At 55.7% G+C, this 18354-nt stretch overlaps 4 protein-coding genes across 4 annotated transcripts; 1 reads left to right on the forward strand and 3 right to left on the reverse strand.

Moving 5' to 3' along the window:
• Window positions 1-4293: 4293 nt before the first annotated feature.
• On the reverse strand, window positions 4294-6370 carry IE81DRAFT_292299 (cytochrome P450; the record flags this gene model as incomplete). Its single annotated transcript, XM_025511948.1, has 8 exons — window positions 4294-4555; window positions 4641-4720; window positions 4784-4838; window positions 4914-5167; window positions 5241-5266; window positions 5349-5379; window positions 5447-5603; window positions 5688-6370. 8 exons carry the CDS (start codon window positions 6368-6370, stop codon window positions 4294-4296), a joined length of 1548 nt encoding a protein of 515 aa, XP_025368325.1.
• A 1075-nt stretch (window positions 6371-7445) lies between these two features.
• IE81DRAFT_292344 (heat shock protein 70) lies at window positions 7446-9762 on the reverse strand (the record flags this gene model as incomplete). Its single annotated transcript, XM_025511955.1, has 6 exons — window positions 7446-8291; window positions 8354-8951; window positions 9022-9191; window positions 9266-9344; window positions 9413-9574; window positions 9641-9762. 6 exons carry the CDS (start codon window positions 9760-9762, stop codon window positions 7446-7448), a joined length of 1977 nt encoding a protein of 658 aa, XP_025368326.1.
• A 1346-nt stretch (window positions 9763-11108) lies between these two features.
• On the forward strand, window positions 11109-12769 carry IE81DRAFT_324897 (putative RPL2A-ribosomal protein L8.e). The gene is made up of 4 exons (XM_025514358.1): window positions 11109-11131; window positions 11320-11496; window positions 11893-12344; window positions 12452-12769. Exons 2-4 carry the CDS (start codon window positions 11339-11341, stop codon window positions 12601-12603), a joined length of 762 nt encoding a protein of 253 aa, XP_025368327.1. The 5' UTR covers window positions 11109-11131; window positions 11320-11338; the 3' UTR covers window positions 12604-12769.
• A 2598-nt stretch (window positions 12770-15367) lies between these two features.
• On the reverse strand, window positions 15368-18272 carry IE81DRAFT_331136 (hypothetical protein; the record flags this gene model as incomplete). Its single annotated transcript, XM_025515225.1, has 8 exons — window positions 15368-16467; window positions 16769-17056; window positions 17259-17399; window positions 17489-17587; window positions 17681-17740; window positions 17821-17883; window positions 17960-18010; window positions 18195-18272. Coding segments are annotated over 8 exons (1880 nt in total), but the record flags the coding sequence as incomplete, so codon positions are not given.
• Between the last annotated feature and the right edge of the window lie 82 nt (window positions 18273-18354).

Genomic DNA, 18354 nt, shown 5'->3' on the forward strand with positions numbered 1-18354 from the left:
TCTGAAACTGAATGTCGGGTTTGATGCTGCAAGTAATCAGTTGGCCACCAACGAGGCGTTGCGCCGATGTGCGTGCAAGCTGCTCGATAACGAATGCCTTCTTTGCGGGTGTTCGGCGAGTGACTTGCAGCGGCGAGGGTGGATGTGCGCGGGATCCGCGGGGGTCCACAACTTGCGATGAGAGGGACCGATCAACCGTGCACCTCCGAAGACTCCAGGTCTGGATACACGAAGTGGATTCGGCTCTGCAAGCAAATCAGGAAATGGGTCGGTTTAGCTTGTCTGGACGATCCCGACGATGATCCTCCCTCGAGGCTCGACTCTGAGTCTAGTGCCTGGCCGTGTAGACGCAACGCGGAGACCCGATGCTCCTTGCTCGACATTCCGAGCGCACCAGCAGCAGAAGACTTCAGAGGACCGATGTATTTGGAAGCACCGCAAGCTCTGGCTCTGCCGGTACTCTTCGGTGACCCTCCATCAGTGAAAGTCCAGCATGTCTCGCCTCTGCAGCCTACTGCAAGAGGCGCGATCCCGAGGACGACAACAAGCCTTTAGCACATTGCTGCTCGATGAACCTGCGCGCCGCAACGCGACGCTTTCGTAGTCGGCCAAGCGCGACGTTGCACGAATGCACATCGACCTCTCAGTCTCAGATCTCTTTGAGCGTGCGCAGTGCGAGTCTCTGAAGCTCGAATCCCATCTCGTCTGCCCAAAAGGAACCTATCCCAATCAAGCTGCACTTTGCGTAGCCTGCAACAGCGTGAGGGTCTCGGGGATCTGAGCTGGAGCGCACACGTGCTCCTCCTGCGTCGGCGTCCAGCGCCTAAACAGCGACTTTTGAATAGAGTTGCGCGCGCACTGTTGCGGAAGGCTGCCTGCTTGCTTCGTCGATCTGGCGCCCAACTCATGCCCAAAATAGCTTGCCCAGCGAGGAGGCTCGATAATCTGCGCTGATTTGGGACGCAACCTCGTGCTCCACTCCAAGCTGACCGATGCTTCCTTTGCAGCGGCATGTGCAGCGCATCGCCATCGTCGAGGCTTGCTCAAGCTTGCAAGACCTCTTGCATCAGCGAGCCTCCTATAGCCAGTGCCAGACACTTCCCAACTTGCGCAGCCATGACGGCTGCCCCCATCCTATCCAGTCCACGCAGACTTGATGAGACTGACACATACTGCTATGATGTGGGCCTGACATCCATGCGAAGCCAGCCTGACGATCTCTTGGCACCCACCCCTCCGGCTATTGCTCCAAGCCGAACTCACCAGCAGCTAGACTGAGTTGGCGGAATGCTCCAGCTATGCTCAGCAGGAATTGTTGCGAGTTCCACCAGCAAGTATGAATCAACGCGCTTCTAAATTGAGCGCGCGTCGCTGTCGTTCTACTCTGCACTCTATTTTGCCAAATTGATTGCCACCCAGATCTTCGCTTCGCGAAACGCTGTGTGTGATCAATGAGGTATTGAACGTGGCGGTGCAGATTGGTCCTCGACTGCTGTGCGCGGGAGTAGAGGCCTGTGTGCGATGGCTGAAGCGCAACTCAAGAGGATGGCCGAGTGTGAAATGCGACCTGAAGAATGAGATGATTGACGGCGACGAGAACGCGAATGGCGCGTGCGATCCGCTGATGAGCAGGCAAGACTTGTTTGTTGGGAACAAACGTTCAGGATGCCAATTTGCTTCCAATGGCAGCAATCGCAATCGGCTTGCCAGCAGATCAGAGCCTGGGCGAGGCAAGTAAGCTCGAGTCGGTGAGCAGTCGTAGGCTCGATGGAGAGGTTGCCCTGTGCTGCGTCCGACGGTGTTGGCAGGTACGCTGCAGTCGCCTGAATGGAGGCTTGGGTACGAGGTGTGGGAGGTGGGGGAAGCGGGTTTGCCCAACCTCGATCGGAAGTGTACGACCCTTGATGCTAGCTGTGAGCGGAAAAGGGGGATGATGACGCGCAATCAACCAGCGTTTCCGCAATCTGAATCGCAAATGAGCTGCAGAAGGCCCAAGATGCGTTCGCAAAACAAGCGCTCGTAGACGAGATCGGTCGCAAGGCTGGGGGTGGTGTGTCGAGGGTGTCCGAGTGGCAGCATGGATGCACGTGTGCGGATGCTGAGGCGCTACACCGGCATGAAAAGCTAGTTGAGTCATCAGAGAGGGGAGCAAATCGAATTGAACCGATGCTGGATGGACGAACGTCTGCTGCTGATGTGCCGTGCAGCAGCTCTTGCGAATGCCCTGCAGCGGAGTCAGGCGAAGCTCCGGGGCCTTTTCGAACAGTGAGTCTTGAGTTTAGGCAAGACTAGCTGATGCAGACGCTCACTTTTTGCGTGACTGCAGATGACACCGAAGTTGTGCAGGTATGGTCGAGAATCTGTGGATCAAGGCCGGAGCACCGTGTCAGTGTACTCGCTGCGCAAGAACGTGCGAGATCATGCGAGGCAGCAGCCCGTTCTTCTCTTTACATGCATATCTGCTGCATGTGTTCGTGCTTAATACACCGCAGTCACGATCGAATGCACACTCACACTCCGGAGGCGTGGAAAGCCCGATGTGGAACTGTGACTATACATATATGCATCAGGCGCGAGCGCGTGATGGTCGCTGCAGCGCGCGCACCGCATCAGCAGCAGCATGCAGCGTCGCGCGTTGGCTGTCCGTTCCCCGCCTCTCATCTCGTCTATACCGGTACATGTTGTGTCTCAGCTCTGATCTGAGTTTCAAATCTCGGTCAGACTTGATTCACATTACAGTAGGCTTTGGTTCTTCCCGCTGTGCGATCCTCGGCTACAATCACGAATGACATCGTGTATCCAGAGGACGCACGCGCACGAGGCTTTGAGTCGAAGTCCGATATTTACAACGGATATCATTCAACGACACACACAGTCTCAAATTCAGACTTCGATCGGCATCATTGAGGATATTCACATTTTTGCTTCGATTCATCTTTCCCCCCCGCCCCTGATGGTCCCGATCGAAATTTACCCTCCGTTTGACCTGCGTCCAAGTTCGAATGCAAGTCTCGACTTGAGCGGGGATGCGTCGCTCGCCGCATCCATCACTCCAGCCCGTGCTGACTCTCTCACAAGGATCGACTCACCTGCTCCACCCCTTCGAATACGCAGAGCAGATCCCTGGGCCGCTTGGAACATGGGAGTCGACTGGATCATGGATGCCCGTGTGATGAATTGAGTGTGCCGCTCTGACGCGACTGTTGTAGCGCTTCAAGAAGACATGCCCGCGTTCGCACTCCGCTAGCTGCAGTCACAGTCACAGTGCCCCGCCCTCATCCACACTCGCAAGAAGAGGTCGATGATGCGCTCCGAAGACTCCGCGACGGCTGCTTCCAATCCCGTCGCGACCGCGCAGGTAGGAGGCCCCGTTTGATAGAAGCAAAATCAGCGGCGACGACATTCGAGCTCGAGAAGACATCTTCTCTAATGGAACATGTATCACCGCTTGTCCGGCGAGTCGAAGGTGTGAGCATGGCTAGCTGAAACGTAAGGAAGCGTTCCCGCCGTGCGCGATGCCGACTCATCAGACTTTGGCTTTGCCCGCTCGGCCTTTGATTCGCTGAAGATCTGCACAACGCGCTCAAAGCAAGCTGGGCAGCAGGCCAGACTTTGCCAAGCAATAGCCAGCCAGCAGCAAGCTTCGTAGCACTTATCCTGATCGACCAACAAGACGACTGCGAAACGATCAAGGGCGCCGACATTGTGGAACGCCACATGATCCTCAAGTGGATCAGTAGGACCCGCGGGGAAGGCAGAGGGAACAAAGCCCCGCGCGTTTTATATAGATGCAGTACTTGGAGAATCCGGAGTCCGGGCTTTTGCTGACATATCATCCGGCGAGCATGAGACACGCGGACGCGAGATGCTGCAGGGGCTCCAATCACTCTCGGCGTTCCGTTTGGACAAAGTACCGGTAGAAATGGGGCTTCAGCACCTTCGAGGAGGTGATGCTCTCCGTCACACCTCGATCCGCACCCGCATTTTTGTTCGGTGCATCATGGCAAGCGAGAAGACTTGTCATATTACAAGCTGAAGCATCTGCATCGATCAGCTTTTCGGTTCTTTGCGGTGGACATGCACACATGCTTGGCACGAGACAGTTCCATTTCACTTGGGAGCATCCTGCTGCGATGAAGCAAACAGAAGAATCAGAAACGTGCCTCGCTGCTCTGCTGATGACGCCCCAGCGATGCCGCTGGTATACGCACGCTGGTAGCTGCCACCTCTGCCAGACAGACCTGTCGGCGCTCCTCGGAGCGCCAGGTAAACTTCCTGCGGACCGAAATTGAATCAGCTCAGCCAAACCAGATCGATCGAGGGACAAGGATACTCACGCTGGGAAAGGGAAAGGCATGCTCGCCGAAGAGCTGGTGAAGCGCTTGTACGACTACGGACGCAGAAATCAGCAGCCAAAATCGGGTACATTACGCCCCTGTCGCATCGGCTCACAGTTGGCTGGTCTTGCGGCTTCAAGGGCGACGTGATATCGAAAGACCAAGCGAGCATAGCCAAGGTGATTCGCAAGCTGCGCATAGCGACGTGATCACCCGGGCTGATTGATCAAAGGCAAGCTGTGGAGCATCAGCACTGGTGCTATGGGGTCTCTTCGTCTCCATGTCTCCGACCAAGAACCTCACCAGGCACGACGACCCCAACCAAATAGGAGTTGCATGGCATCTCGCGTTGCCGTGAGCTTTCCGGTGCTGTCTAAAAAGCGCTGCGACGGTAATGAAGATCGGGTAAGGACCTTGTGCACTATGCAAGGAGCCATACGACTCACGTCTGGTTTGAAAGTGTCTACGTCGCTGTACACCTCTGGATCTCGATTGATGGAGCTAGCATGATTGGAGCAGAGTCGGCTTCAGCTTGCACTGCTCCAACATTCCTCATGAGCGGCCAAAATTACTCACTACTGGCACGCGTACACGACGGACCCTTTTGGCAGGACCCTCCCTTCCCAGACGATGTCATCCTCGAGACGGTGCGGAGCACCGCAAGGTGTGATGGGCCGCCATCTAAAAGATTCGTACAGACAAGCCTGAAGGAAGGGTAACTCGTCTTCGAACGAGGGCATCCGATCTGAGCCGACTACGCGGTCCATCTCCGCTTGCAGCTTCTTGTATTCTGCTGGATACTTGAGCATCGCAAGCACAAGGACGGACAGCTGCAAAGCGCCGAGACGCACCTTGATGAGCCGACTGTCGCTTCGGATCTCGAAAGAGCACGATGGCACTCACAGCAGAAGCAGTAGTATGCGTGCCAGCTGTCGTTGCAGATGAGGGCCCCCAAATCAGGACCGAGCCACTGGCCCGCCCCTTCGTTTCCCATTCAGCCTCGCAACTCACCACCGAAAAGCGCACCAGAGCAGTAGGAAGCCTGCGAAAGGGCAGCGACACTTGAGCATTCTTTGCTTGTAGATCGCCTCTATCTCCTCAAGACACACCTCGACATCGCTGAGTCCCAACGCCTTTTGCTCCTCTTGCAGATCACTGACGAAACACCTGCGAGCTCGACCCTGCTGAACCCTGACCTTCACCTCGCTGAACAGCTTCGTCACGATACCGCTCTCGCTCTTGAGGAATTCGGCCGCCATCTTCTTCCTGTCGTACGTCGACGGCAAGACTAGGTCGTTCAGAACCATCCTCACGTGGGACTGGAGTGCTCCCGGCTTTTCCTTTACTCACCAAGGATTGATGATTTTGGGGACGTATTGGAGGATGGGCCAGGCATCGGGTACCGATGCGCCTGGCAGAACGTAGCCGGTGAAGGTGAAGAGGTGTTTGATCATCGTTTGCACTCGAGGATCGTGCAGGCCCTCGACGCGAATGTCGTAGATGACAGACATGATGATGCTGGCCGTCAAGCGGGTCAAGACGTGTTGCCATTGCTTGTCGTCGGTGCATTGCGCAAGCTGAAGCATGGCATCCTTCGCCTCTTGCGATTGGATGCTCTCGTAGTGAGCAGAAGCTTTGTCGCTCAAGGCAGAGCTGTAGATCCGCCTGTACTTGCGGAAACGATCGTTGCGAGGCATCAAAAGCACGCGATTCCCACCCGACATCCACTCGTTCACCAAGATGCTGCGAGGTCGATCTCCGGAAATGGCAGCCTTTTCGGCCAGTATATGCTGAGCAGCTTTGAGAGAAGTCACGACAAAGATGAGCTTGGATGGACCATCTGCAAACGTGATCACTGGTCCGTACTGTTTCTTCATCTCGTCAAAGACGAGCCATGGGTGCTTGTCGAAAGCGGGCAGTCTGCTTCCGAAAAGCAGCGATGCTGGAGGGCCTGGAGGTAGCTTGAGCTGTCGGCGCTCCTCGGCTGCCTCCAGCAAGTAGGCCACCGAGAAGAAGAGCACCAGGACGAGCATGCCTATCGACACTACTACAAATTCATCCATGATGATGCTGGCTGGTCAAAAGTTAGCTGTGGCGATGAGGATTACCATGCGTGGAAGAAATCTGGAGACGTGAGGTGAGGAGCATGACGAGAGGACCGCAACTGACTACTCTTTGAACCTTTGAAGTTCTCACGGACAGCCGGATCGCTCCAGTCGTGAGTGTGTCGTAGCCATGATGGCGCGAGTCAGGTGATCTTGCACGTTGTGTGACGATTCAGCCCAAACCTCAATCTTGAATTACGAATCCTTGAATGCAGACCCTGTTTCACATTGATTGCGCGACGTGCGTCCCGAGGTTGCTATTATATGATACCGTGTAAATTAGTTTGCTCGATCGGGACCCTTCATCCGGGACCGGCAATGGCGGCACGAGTCAAACATTACCGACGTGCTCGCGCGTGAGACCCAATCTATGAGGTCCCTGTCCTGCTCTGTCTCGCGCGCTTGATGGCAGCCTTATTGAGATGAAGCGCACTCGCGACTGACATCGCCTCATACGATACCTCATCTCTCACGGCGCCACGACTCTGGCGAGAGGGCGTAGAGGCCCGCGTTATTGGGTTCAAGAGTGACTGATCACAGATCGAGCTCGCCGGGCGCAAGGGAGTCACGGGCAACATGCTACCGATTGTTGACAAGCCGAGGTAGAGGGCCGTAGCCGCCGCTCCTCATCTCACCGATGAGGCTCTAGCTCATGCAAGGTATCGCGCTGGTGAGCGGGCATCATTAGGGAGCGCCATGCAGACAAGCCATGATGGTGAGAGCTGTGCTTGTCTCTCGCAAGCCGCCGTGGCACTCGGCCGAGTTCTCATATGATTACAAGTCAAGCTCAGTCGTGAGTCAAGAGTGTCGCGTTCTCAAGCTGATCACAACGCACGGGCCATAGGCTGAGTGGTGTTACTTCACGTTTTCAACTGCAAATTTCATTACTGTCTGCAACTCGATTGTGGCTTTTTGACTTCGCGAAAAGAAGCAAAGTTTGGATCGCTTGACAATCCAGGACTGACATTCCCCTTGTGTCAAGATCCTTCTACTCGGTCTCCATCTAGAGCTCATCGTGAGTGATGGGCTCATCCTCAGGGTCAGTCGCCTTGCCACCAGCGGCATCGGCGTAGACCTTGGAGGTGATGGGTGCCAAAGTGGCCTGGAGCTCAGAGAGCTGCTCCTCCACGTCCTCAGCGCTGGCACTCTCGGAGTTCTCTTCCAGCCACTTCTCGGTGTCCTTGAGCGCAGTGTTGATCGACTCCTTGTCGGACTTGTCGAGCTTAGCACCCAAACCATCTTTATCGCTGACCTGCGAGCGAGTGGAAGCGATAAGAGCCTGCAGTTGGTTAAGAGCTTCAATTCTCTTGCGCGAAGCCTCGTCCTCTTCTGCGAACTGCTCAGCTTCCTTGACCATGCGTTCAATGTCCTCGGGAGACAAGCGACCCTTGTCATTGGTGATCGTGATAGACTCGGCCTTACCAGTGCCCTTGTCCGAGGCGCTGACCTTCATGATACCGTTCGCGTCCACTTCGAAAGTGACCTCAATCTGAGGAACTCCTCGCGGTGCTGGTGGGATACCAGTGAGCTCGAATTTGCCGAGCAGGTTGTTGTCCTTGGTCATAGAACGCTCGCCTTCGTACACTTGGATGAGCACAACGTTCTGGTTGTCCGCGGCTGTGGAGAAGATCTGAGACTTCTTGGTAGGCACGACGGTGTTACGGGGGATCAGCTTGGTCATGACGCCTCCAGTAGTCTCGATGCCGAGTGTAAGAGGGTTGACATCGATGAGGAGGACTTCGCCAAGACCTTCCTGGCCACCGAGGACACCACCCTGGACTGCGGCACCCCATGCAACAGCCTCATCAGGGTTGATTCCCTTTGAAGGTTCTTTGCCGTTAAAGAAGTCCTGTGGTAAGAATCAGGAGGTCAGCGCGCGCGCAGGCGACAAAGTGGAGGCGAGCCACGCACCTTTAGGAGGGACTGGACCTTGGGGATACGAGTAGAACCGCCGACAAGCACAACGTCATCGATGTCTTCCTTCTTAACGCCGGCGTCCTTGAGCACTTGCTCGACAGGCTTCATCGTCTTGCGGAACAGGTCTGCGTTGAGCTCCTCGAATTTGGCGCGGGTCAGGGTCTCGCTGAGATCCTTGCCCTCGAAGAAGCTCTCAATTTCGATCTTGGTGGACATTTGGCTGGAAAGAGTTCGCTTGGCGCGCTCCACCTCGCGCTTCAACTTGCCGACGCTGCGCTTGTTTCCGGCGGCATCGACATTCTCCTTCTTCTTGAATTGCTTGAGCATGTACTCCATGACTCGGTTGTCGAAGTCTTCACCTCCCAGGTGGGTGTCACCTGCGGTGGCCAGTACCTCGAAGACTCCGTCTTCGATAGACAGCAAGCTGACATCGAATGTACCACCTCCAAGATCGTAGACGATAATCTGAGAGTCGCCCTTCTTGTCCAGGCCGTACGCAATGGCTGCGGCTGTGGGCTCGTTGACAATACGCAAAACTGTGAGACCGGCGATAGTACCGGCATCCTTGGTGGCAGAACGCTGAGCGTCGTTGCTGGCAAAGTGTAGATGCAGGCAAGTCAGGAATGCAACATTGAGCGATCAGTAGCGCCTCCAATGCTCACAAGTAAGCTGGCACTGTCACAACTGCGTGGGTGACCTTATGACCGAGGTAGGCCTCGGCAGTCTCCTTCATCTTCTGGAGAATCATGGCGCTCACTTCCTCTGGCGTAAACACGCGCTGGGAGTCCTTGACCTGAACAGAGATGGCGGGCTTTCCGGTCTTTTCAACGAGCTGGAGACGTCAAGAGGAACCTCACTGATTAGCTTCGTGATGCGAGCCCAGACTCAAAGCTGCGTGGAGCTCACCTTGAAAGGGAAGTGCTTCAAGTCCTTCTTGACATCAGACTCTCCCCACTTGCGACCAATGAGACGCTTGGCGTCGAAGCTGTCAAAGATACAGGGCGTCAGTCTCGAGACGTGTGACGTGACCTAGCGCAGCATTCTGTGGCTCACATGGTGTTCTCCGGGTTGGAAGCAGCCTGGTTCTTAGCTGCGTCACCAATGAGACGCTCGCCATTCGCCTCGAAAGCGACGTAAGAGGGAGTGATACGGTTTCCTTGGTCGTTTGTGATGATCTCCACGCGGCCCTCGCGCTGCACACCAACGCAAGAGTATCTGTGAAGCATTGTGAAGAATACGTAAGGCGTCTGTTGAGTATGCTCATCGTGTCACTGGACTCACGTTGTTCCCAAATCGATACCAATGACAGTCCCGTAATTCTTGCGCTTGTCTTCATTCTCGTCGGCGCTCACAGACGAGATGAGAGCCAAAAGAGCGACAAATGCGAGGCAGACGGTGGCCATGGAAGGCAGCGAGAAGCCGCCCTGGCGCCGTGTGCCAGCCGCACTGTTGCGGCCGAGAGCGGCGAACATGGTGCCGACCTGGAAGATATGCGTAGATGGCGCTCGAGGTTTGTGTCCTGCTTTGATGTCTGAGAAAGTCGAGGGCCTGTCTTGAGATGTTCGCTAGGCAGGCAAATTGGATCTGACGTCGCTGGCAGATGCCTTCTTCTGGGATGGTGAAGGTTTGGGTATGAAGCTGGAGCAGGTTCGAGCGAGCTGCGACTTCTTTAGCCTTTCGCATCTTGGCCACAAATTAGAGCTGCTGCTTCTGCTTCTGCTGCTACTTGCTGCCAGCTCACCAAGGCTCCCCCCCCCCCCCCCCCCGCACGCCAACGGGGCTCGAACTGCATGGACACGTCGACAAGCTGCTGCAGGTTTCTTTGGCCGTCGCGCGCCATGCACGCCCGTCAAGCTTCGCAAGGCGTCAACCAAATCTCACCATCGCGCGTGCAGCGCCCGTGCACGCGCACCGCTGGCACGCGCACCCCGTGACGTGGAAGGGTGCGCGCTGGTCGGCATTTAGTTAGTCAGTCGGACCCGAGACACGTGGCTCAAGCCGATGCGGAACTCTTCTGCGTGCGTGGCAGCGCAACCACCACTAAAGACTTCCACAGTGGTAAGTCACTGTTTGGCCCTCCGCATGCCGGTCATGCTTGATTCTCGACCGGGAGACACATCTCATCGTTTTTTGTCGTGATTTGCAATTCGGTGTCATTACTTTAATCTCACAGCGTGCGAGCTCTCATGACTCGTCGAGCGGCGAAGAGCGCTGCGCCTCGACTACGAAGGCTCTTGCAGGGCGAATCTTGAATTTGAATCACGAATGTTGATTTCCTGAGGCGCGAACCAAATTGTGAACAAGACGACACGTGACCTTTCGCAGCCACGCCTGCTTCGACGTTCTTTTGCTCAGCGGGTCAGCAGATAAGCTGCTGCTGCCATCGGCTTTGGAACAATCATGACTGTGATGCAGGCTCAAGTGAATCTTTGAGCTGACCTGAGCGAGGAGCACTTCACGACAGGAGTCAGCTTGGACGTTGACGGTCTTGCTGCTCTGCGGGGTAACCGAAGCCTGCCAGACAGCGCTTCGCGGCGGGGGAGGGTTGTCTGAGCGTGAGCGTGGCGCATAAGCTGCTCAATTTGAGTATGCGGCTTATATTGAGTTCCGTCGCCAGCAGCCGTGCGTGCGCGCGGCGTGCGCGCGGCATGCGAGCCTCGGCCGAAAATTTTGCAGTGCGCGCTGCGGTCAGGATTGAACGTGCATCAGATCCAGCGATCCAGCGCCGGGCGTATACCTTCTCATTCCCATCACCACCCAAACCCCTTCAAGGTAAGTGCTGTAGTAGGATCGTCTGTTCTTCGTTGTGGGAAGGATACTCGTAGCACGAAGCACTATCAAGTGCGAAAGCCTGCAGCGGATCGAAGTTGGAGTGGGAAAGGACAGCTTCTGCAATCCCTTCGATAGCGCTTCCACAGCTCCTCGCTGACCTCGGACCGAACTCGTTTCATCTCCACCAGATCACGATATACAGTCAAGATGGGTCGTGTTATTCGCTCGCAACGTAAGGCGTCGACCATCTTCAGGTCGCACACCCACCACAACAAGGCACCTGCTAAGCTTAGACCCTTGGACTTTTCCGAGAGGCAAGGTTACCTTCGCGGTGTTGTCAAGGAGATCATCCACGATGCTGGCCGGTGAGTATCATCGCGATGGGATGCAGCACTGTGGAAAGGGAGAGGGAAGAGGGAGAGGGCGTGAGGAATGAGCGCGAGAGGATGTGTGAGAGGGGCGATCGCCTTGCCGTCTGCACCACGATACACAAGCAGCTTGGCGAGAGGCAAACCGACTTGGCACGATGTGGGCAGCTGAGGTGGAAGAGGGACAGAGGCACGGACTTTTGATGGACGAGGTGTTGATCGGGTGCAGATGACAAGAGGCTGCGAATTGTGGGGTGTCGGGCATGTTAGTGGTATCTTGGGCCCTCGCCAGGATTGCTTTCGCACCGACCTACTTGTGGCGAGCTGCTTCTCGGTTACCGTGCCGAGCCCTTCCGATGCTTACGCAAACGGCAACATGTCCCCTCCCTACAGTGGTGCTCCCCTTGCTCGCGTCGCTTTCCGCGACCCTTACCGCTTCAAGCAAAGAGTCGAGACCTTCATTGCTACCGAGGGCTTGAGCACTGGCCAATTCGTCTACTGCGGCAAGAAGGCTGCCATCAACGTCGGCAACGTCCTGCCTCTGTCCGCTCTGCCAGAGGGTACCATTGTCTGCAACGTCGAGGAGAAGGCTGGCGACCGAGGAACCCTTGCTCGCACTTCCGGCAACTACGCCACCCTCATCGGACACGACAACGATGGCACTACCCGTATTCGTCTTCCATCGGGTGCAAAGAAGTCTGTTCCCTCTGGCAGTCGCGCTACTGTTGGGATCGTCGCCGGTGGTGGACGTGTCGATAAGCCTTTGCTCAAGGCTGGTCGCGCTCACCACAAGTTCAAGGTCAAGCGCAACAGCTGGCCCAAGACTCGTGGTGTGGCTATGAACCGTGAGTGGTGGGCAAGGAAAGCACGCGTTGGCAAGGAGAAAAGCATCCGGTATTTCGCACGCTGTTGGAAGATTGCTGAACTTTGTGTCGTGGTCTTGCGCTCGCAGCCGTCGATCACCCTCATGGTGGTGGTAACCATCAGCACATTGGTCACGCCTCCACCGTCCCTCGCTCCAGCGTTCCCGGTCAGAAGGCTGGTCTCATCGCTGCTCGTCGCACTGGTCTCATCACTGGTGCTGCCCACAACAAGGACGCATAAGCATACAGGAGCTCGCCGCGAAATTCTCGCCCACTTCCGGCCCTCTTCACCACGCTGCGTTCTCGTCCTGGTCAATCATTCACTCTCGCTTCGTGCTCCTGTACTGTCTTCAAAACTATGCACCATGACTCGACACGTCTCGAGAAATATAGCACAATTCACCCAGCAGGTCATGATGGGCCTGCGCGGCACGCGGGTCAACGGCGATGAAGAGAAGTCTGAGGCTTGAGAGTTGGAAGTCAGGAGCTAGTAACGGGTTCTTGGTTGGCTGCACATGCCAGGCTGGGTGAGCGCGAGCTATACGTCACCTCTTGGCTGCGTTGACGCTGCCTGCGCCGACACGGCATACTCGAGATCCTCGTCAGAGTGCTGGCAACGAGTCGCCTAGGGCCCACCTTGTGCTCTTGCCGACGACCTCGTACTTCAAGAGACGTGTTCGCCTGCCGAGTACACTGGCGCACAGGTTTTCGCTCGTTCAAATAGTGCTTTCGCTTTCGATGTCGGCGGCTTCCGTGCAGAACGTCTTGCGACCAGCTGTGACCTGAGCGATTTCAAGGCCCTTCGTCCGCAGGTTGGCCTGCCGGTCGTGAAGATCACTTGGCTGCGAGAGCATGTTCGCGGTGTGAATCTTAGATATCACTGAATTGTCAGGGGAAGACCAGTGGTGTAGCGAAGGTGCAGGTAGGTCATTTGCCTGGGTAAAACGGTGGACTCAGGCTGACGCTCGACTCCTATCGGACCACCAGACCAATGCTGTAATGTGCATCTCTCCGTCAGCAATTGTGGCAGCATCAGTGCAGCTTTGCTGCTATGTAGCGGTCTGCAATTGCCAAATGTCTCGAGCCTCAAAGATGAACACAATAGGGATGTACACTTAAGACGACTTCGTTCTAATGCCGACGCAAGTATCTGAACCAGGACCTGAGACTTGCGTCTTGAAGCGCCTCAGTGCTGCTGGTTGTATTGTCGTGAGTGGCAGCCCTGAAAGACAATATCCTTCCAGCAAAAAGCGCTCACCATGAGAGTGATACCAGGACATCATACAGTGCCTCACAAACAGCTCTAGAGATACCTGAATTAAGCCAGAATCACTCAAAGACACCACCACAACCTGTGGGTTTCCACTCAGGTACCTCTGCATGAATGATGCAGCTCAGATGTTGGCAAATTCTGGTGTCTGCATGCCTCTCATGGAAAACTGCACATGACCCAGATGAAGATACTCTATTGCGGTGCACCCAACTCTCAGGCTTTGCCTTCAGCTATCTCTACAGAGGTGTTGCCTTCCAAAACCTCTCAGACAGTATGTCAATTCATGTCAAAGCCCATTGTGATCTCTTGTCCCTCTCTGGCCAGTCAGTCATTGCTCCACTCTCACCTTCTCCACCCCACCTCTGGGCTGGGTCCCAACCACCCCATCAAACCGTCAGTCTATGTCAAGTACCTAGTACCCATCTTATCACGCAATCTTGATACTAGACCTTCCTGCCTCTATTCTGCACAGAGCAAACAGAAGTCTTGTCTACAGTATTGCACACCCTCTGAACCCATTTGGAAAGGGACAACAAGTAGAGCCAGCACAGACCTCCTCTGCAACTCCCCAGAAGCTGTCGGAGGCAGCGCAGCCACGCCTTGCTTCATCTTCAAGCAAAGAATGGAGAGCTGTACTGATCAGACTGCTTGTTGGTGCTCACAAATGCCTGGCTAATCTGCTGTCAATACATCAAGTACCCCTACTTGCTTTGTGAGTTTCTGGTAAAGCGCTAATTGAGGAAAACCACCCACACGATGTCAAGGCCATCTCAAAGCGTCGCTCTCTTTCTTGACCTTCAACCAAGAGAAGTCCTTTGAGTGGCTTTTTGCCACTGTTTGGGCTTGACTCACATTGTGAGTTGGGATGTGTGCACAATTGTGAATCAGGTCCTCATTCAAGGAGACCGCAGAGGCGTCTCTGAGAAAGGCCAGGAAGCACGCCATTTCCTTAGTGGACTCTCCCTGGCGTCAGCAGCTGTAGGGTCTGACATTTGGTCTTTCTAGAGTGCAACATTCTTGAGCTGACAGCATTGTTGATGGTCCACTTCAATCCAAAGCAAGACTCACTCAAGCCTGTGGAGCCAAAGGCAGACTCGAGGGGGAATTGCAGCTACAATGTATTGTGATCTTTTCCAATGCATTGGCATCAAGAGAAGGGCGCAAGACAGATGCGTCAACTTGCCAGGACAGCAACATACATTGTATGATAGGCCGTCATCACTAGGTGGCATACATAATCTGATGGGCAGAGCTGGCAGTTTTGCAATGAGCAATGTTGCTGACAGGCAGTTGTGTGACAACCTTGCCTAGCCGTCAAGGGCCTGGAAAAGCACCCCATCTCCTTGAGGGTTGGTCATGCGCAGCATACCAGAGCTATTATCAATGCAATGACAAGCTTGTTGGAGCAAAGGAAGCTGAGGCCAAGGACAAAAGCAAACCTGTGCGCCATTGCGTGTGCCTCCAATGCAACAAGAGAGCGGTTTGCCTCAACTACCAGTGGAGACGATCGCATTCGCTCGTGCGTGTACCGGGTTGCGTGCGGACAGAGAGATGCGCGGCGCGCGCGACATACGTCGTCAGGTGGTAATGGTGGTGTTCCGCTGGCACGCAGATTAATGGTGATAAAAGGATAAAGGAGAGGCTTAACGGTGATAAGTGAGAAGCGTCATACTGCTGGCAGCAAGGCGCCTAGGGCACGACCACCTTGCAATTGCCGATCGCGCAACTTGGCCTAGCCGTGGAGAGCCTTGAAAAGGACCATGTCGCCTTGAAGGTTGGTCACGCGCAGCGCACCAGAGCTGTCGACGGCAACGGCAAGCTTGTTGTATTGAACAAAGTCGGCGCCGAGGACGAACGCAAACCCGTGCGCCGTTGCGCATGCCTCCGATGCAACGAGAGGGGGGCTCGCCTCGAAGGTGTTGGAGTCGTATTGCGCAGCGCGGGCAAGCTTACTGGTGCGTTGCACGTTCCCGGTGGACGAGGGGCGCCAGCTGCTGAAGCTGATGGGGAGCTTGACGAATGGCTTCGCCATCTGCGAGCCTAAGAGACGCCTCATGTTGGCACTCTCAACGAACGAGGGACTGATGAAAGTCTTGGGCTGCTGCGGAGCAAGCGCGACTTTAGCACCTTTGGCGATGGTCTTGGCGCCACGGATTTCCACCTGCGCCCAATACGCCGGTCCGACTGGCGCACCAGATGGGCGTGACGCCGATCCTGGGACCGTAGCAGACGAGCGAGAGGACAGCGCGCCTGGTGCTGACGTCGGAGAAGGACGACGGGTTGGCACGGGTGAGAACGCAGCCACTCCAGTGAGCAAGTGACCGCTTTGGGAAGCAAAGGAGGACGAAGACGACGCCGCCGGATCGAAGCTGGCTCTTGTTTCGCTCTCGAGGGGCAAGGCGAAACGCAAACGCTTGACGGCGCAATGGACCGGTGATGAAGCCGGCGGTACGTCCAAAAGGTTGAAAACAGAGCCAGCTTCGTCTTCTTGCTCCACGACTGGCGCGGCACATTGGCGCTTGAGAGCGCTCCTATCCTTGGGTGCTGGGATACCCGTGAATTGGTCAGAGCCCTCGATGTAGTCCTCATCGCCCTCAACTTCACCGTCCTCCTCGGCGGTGTCGTGATCCTTGGCGGTGTCGTCCTCCTCCGAATCAGCAGACGACGGTGACGAAGCGTAGCCAGGCTCGCAAAGGTAGTCCGATAGTCCCACTGGCGGGGACACAAAAGTACCATCTTCACATGCCCTCATCACCTCGGGCTCCTTGAAGTCGGTCTCGCGCTTGAGGTCGTTGAAGTGCATGATCGCGAGCTTCAACACCTTCAGCATACCTTAAGACGCTTCCTCCTGGGCCAGAAGTTTGCGCAGGACTCTGCCAAAGTCCCCCAGATGTGCAGTGAGCAACAGGCTGAGGCAAGATTGGCAGATCTGCCTGTGAACTCTCTGTAGCTTGCACTGCGCATCCAGGAAAGAGCTCGGCTGCGTGCCCTTTGCGTTGATGTCCTCCAAGGACGTGCAGTGAGCGACAAGCTGAGGCAAGATTGGCAGATTGGCCTGACTGGCTCCTTGAGGTTAGTCTCTGCTTGAGGTTGTTAAAGTGCATGATTGCAAGCTTCAGCACCTTCAGCACACCTTGAGAAGCTTCCTCCTGGGCCAGAAGTTTGCGCAGGGCTCTGCCAAAGTCACCCAGATGCGCAGTGAGCAGCAAGCTGGGGCAAGGTGCGCAGATCTGCCCGTGACAACTCTGTAGCTTGCACTGCGCATCCAGGAAAGAGCTCGGCTGCGTGCCCGTTGCATTGATGTCCTCCAAGGACGTAGTGCTCCAAAGAGTGCACACCACTGGGTGGTCTTTGAGATGGCACCAAAGGTGCACCGGCTCCAATGTTGGTCCACACGTCGACGGAGGCTCTGTGGTACCAACTGCAAGGCAAAGAAGTTAGGTAAGCCCTGGAATAGCTGGCATTTGCGTCGCAGAGTAAGCAAGACGTAGCTTGTGGCGGTCGAGACCCTCCGTCGTGGTCACTTGGGCCATCTACAACTGTGACGACGACACGAAGATACCGAGAGACGTTTCAGTTCCGCGCTTGATCAATACACTATGCTCACCGAATGATGTTCTCACCTGCTGGGAGGACGTCGACATGCTCGCCGTCTCCAACCGCGGAGCCATCTTCCTCGTCCGAAGAGACTTCCACGATTAAATCCTCGGTTCCTTCTTGATCCGTCGCCGAACTTGTGACGGCATCATCACCGTCGGGAAGAGCTGGGTTGGTGCAACAAAGAGGCGTGAATCACGTCAGCGTCACACCGAGTCATGAGATTGGCCAGACCAGCACATTCATGATCACTCACGAGTATCACCGTAGCTCTGTACAAGCCCAGAAGCGCGCACAGGTGCAGCTGGCGGCCACGCAGCAAGTAGGGAGGAGTTGGTGGTGGGCGCCACGGTGCCTGTGTGATACGACAAGGAGCAGGCTAGCCCGCATCAGTCTCTGCCCCAGGGCTCCCGTGGGATGGAACGCTTTGAAGCTGACCGGCACTTACAACAAGGTATAGCCGCAGGCCAGATGGCAGAATGCGGTGTCGCGTCGTAGCCGGTACCCACTGCAAGATGCGGCCACGAGAGAGACGGAGGAGATGAGGTAAGATGGAGCTGAGATCAAGTCGCGGCAACGGCTACTCACACGCAGGCGCAGTCGCTGACAAGGCAGAGGCAGACGGCACAAGACTGTTCCCTGGGACATATCCTACAATGCGAAAAGATGTTGCACGGTCTGGCCTTGGCAATGAGACACAAAGGTCACGTCAGGCAGCGCCACTCACCATAAGGTGCCGCTACGGACTCGACCAAAGGAGTGTGTGGAAGAGGAAGTCCTACGGTGCGAAGTACGAGCATTCGTGTGAGTCTGCATCGAGTCAAACGGGACAGCGCCAAGACTTACCACTCGGTGGAGCTGTCCATCCTTGCGAGCTCCAGGCAGCGGGGGCGGTCCTGCTGTGACATGCAGACGCTCATGATATTGTGATAGGGGATAAGTAGGTATGGGTCGAGGCGCACTCGCAACGTATTGCGTTGGCATGTGAAAGCCAGTGCGTCCATCAACATAATTGTAGAGGGCAACGGGTTGGCTTCCGCCTACAAAGGGGTGTGTAAGAGCATAAAAGTGGTGCTGTGTAGAGGGCAACAGGTTGGCTTCCGCCTACAAAGGGGTGTGTAA

Source organism: Ceraceosorus guamensis (genome assembly GCF_003144195.1).
Source record: "Ceraceosorus guamensis strain MCA 4658 unplaced genomic scaffold IE81scaffold_48, whole genome shotgun sequence".
In the NCBI taxonomy this organism is placed as follows: Eukaryota; Fungi; Basidiomycota; class Exobasidiomycetes; order Ceraceosorales; family Ceraceosoraceae; genus Ceraceosorus; species Ceraceosorus guamensis.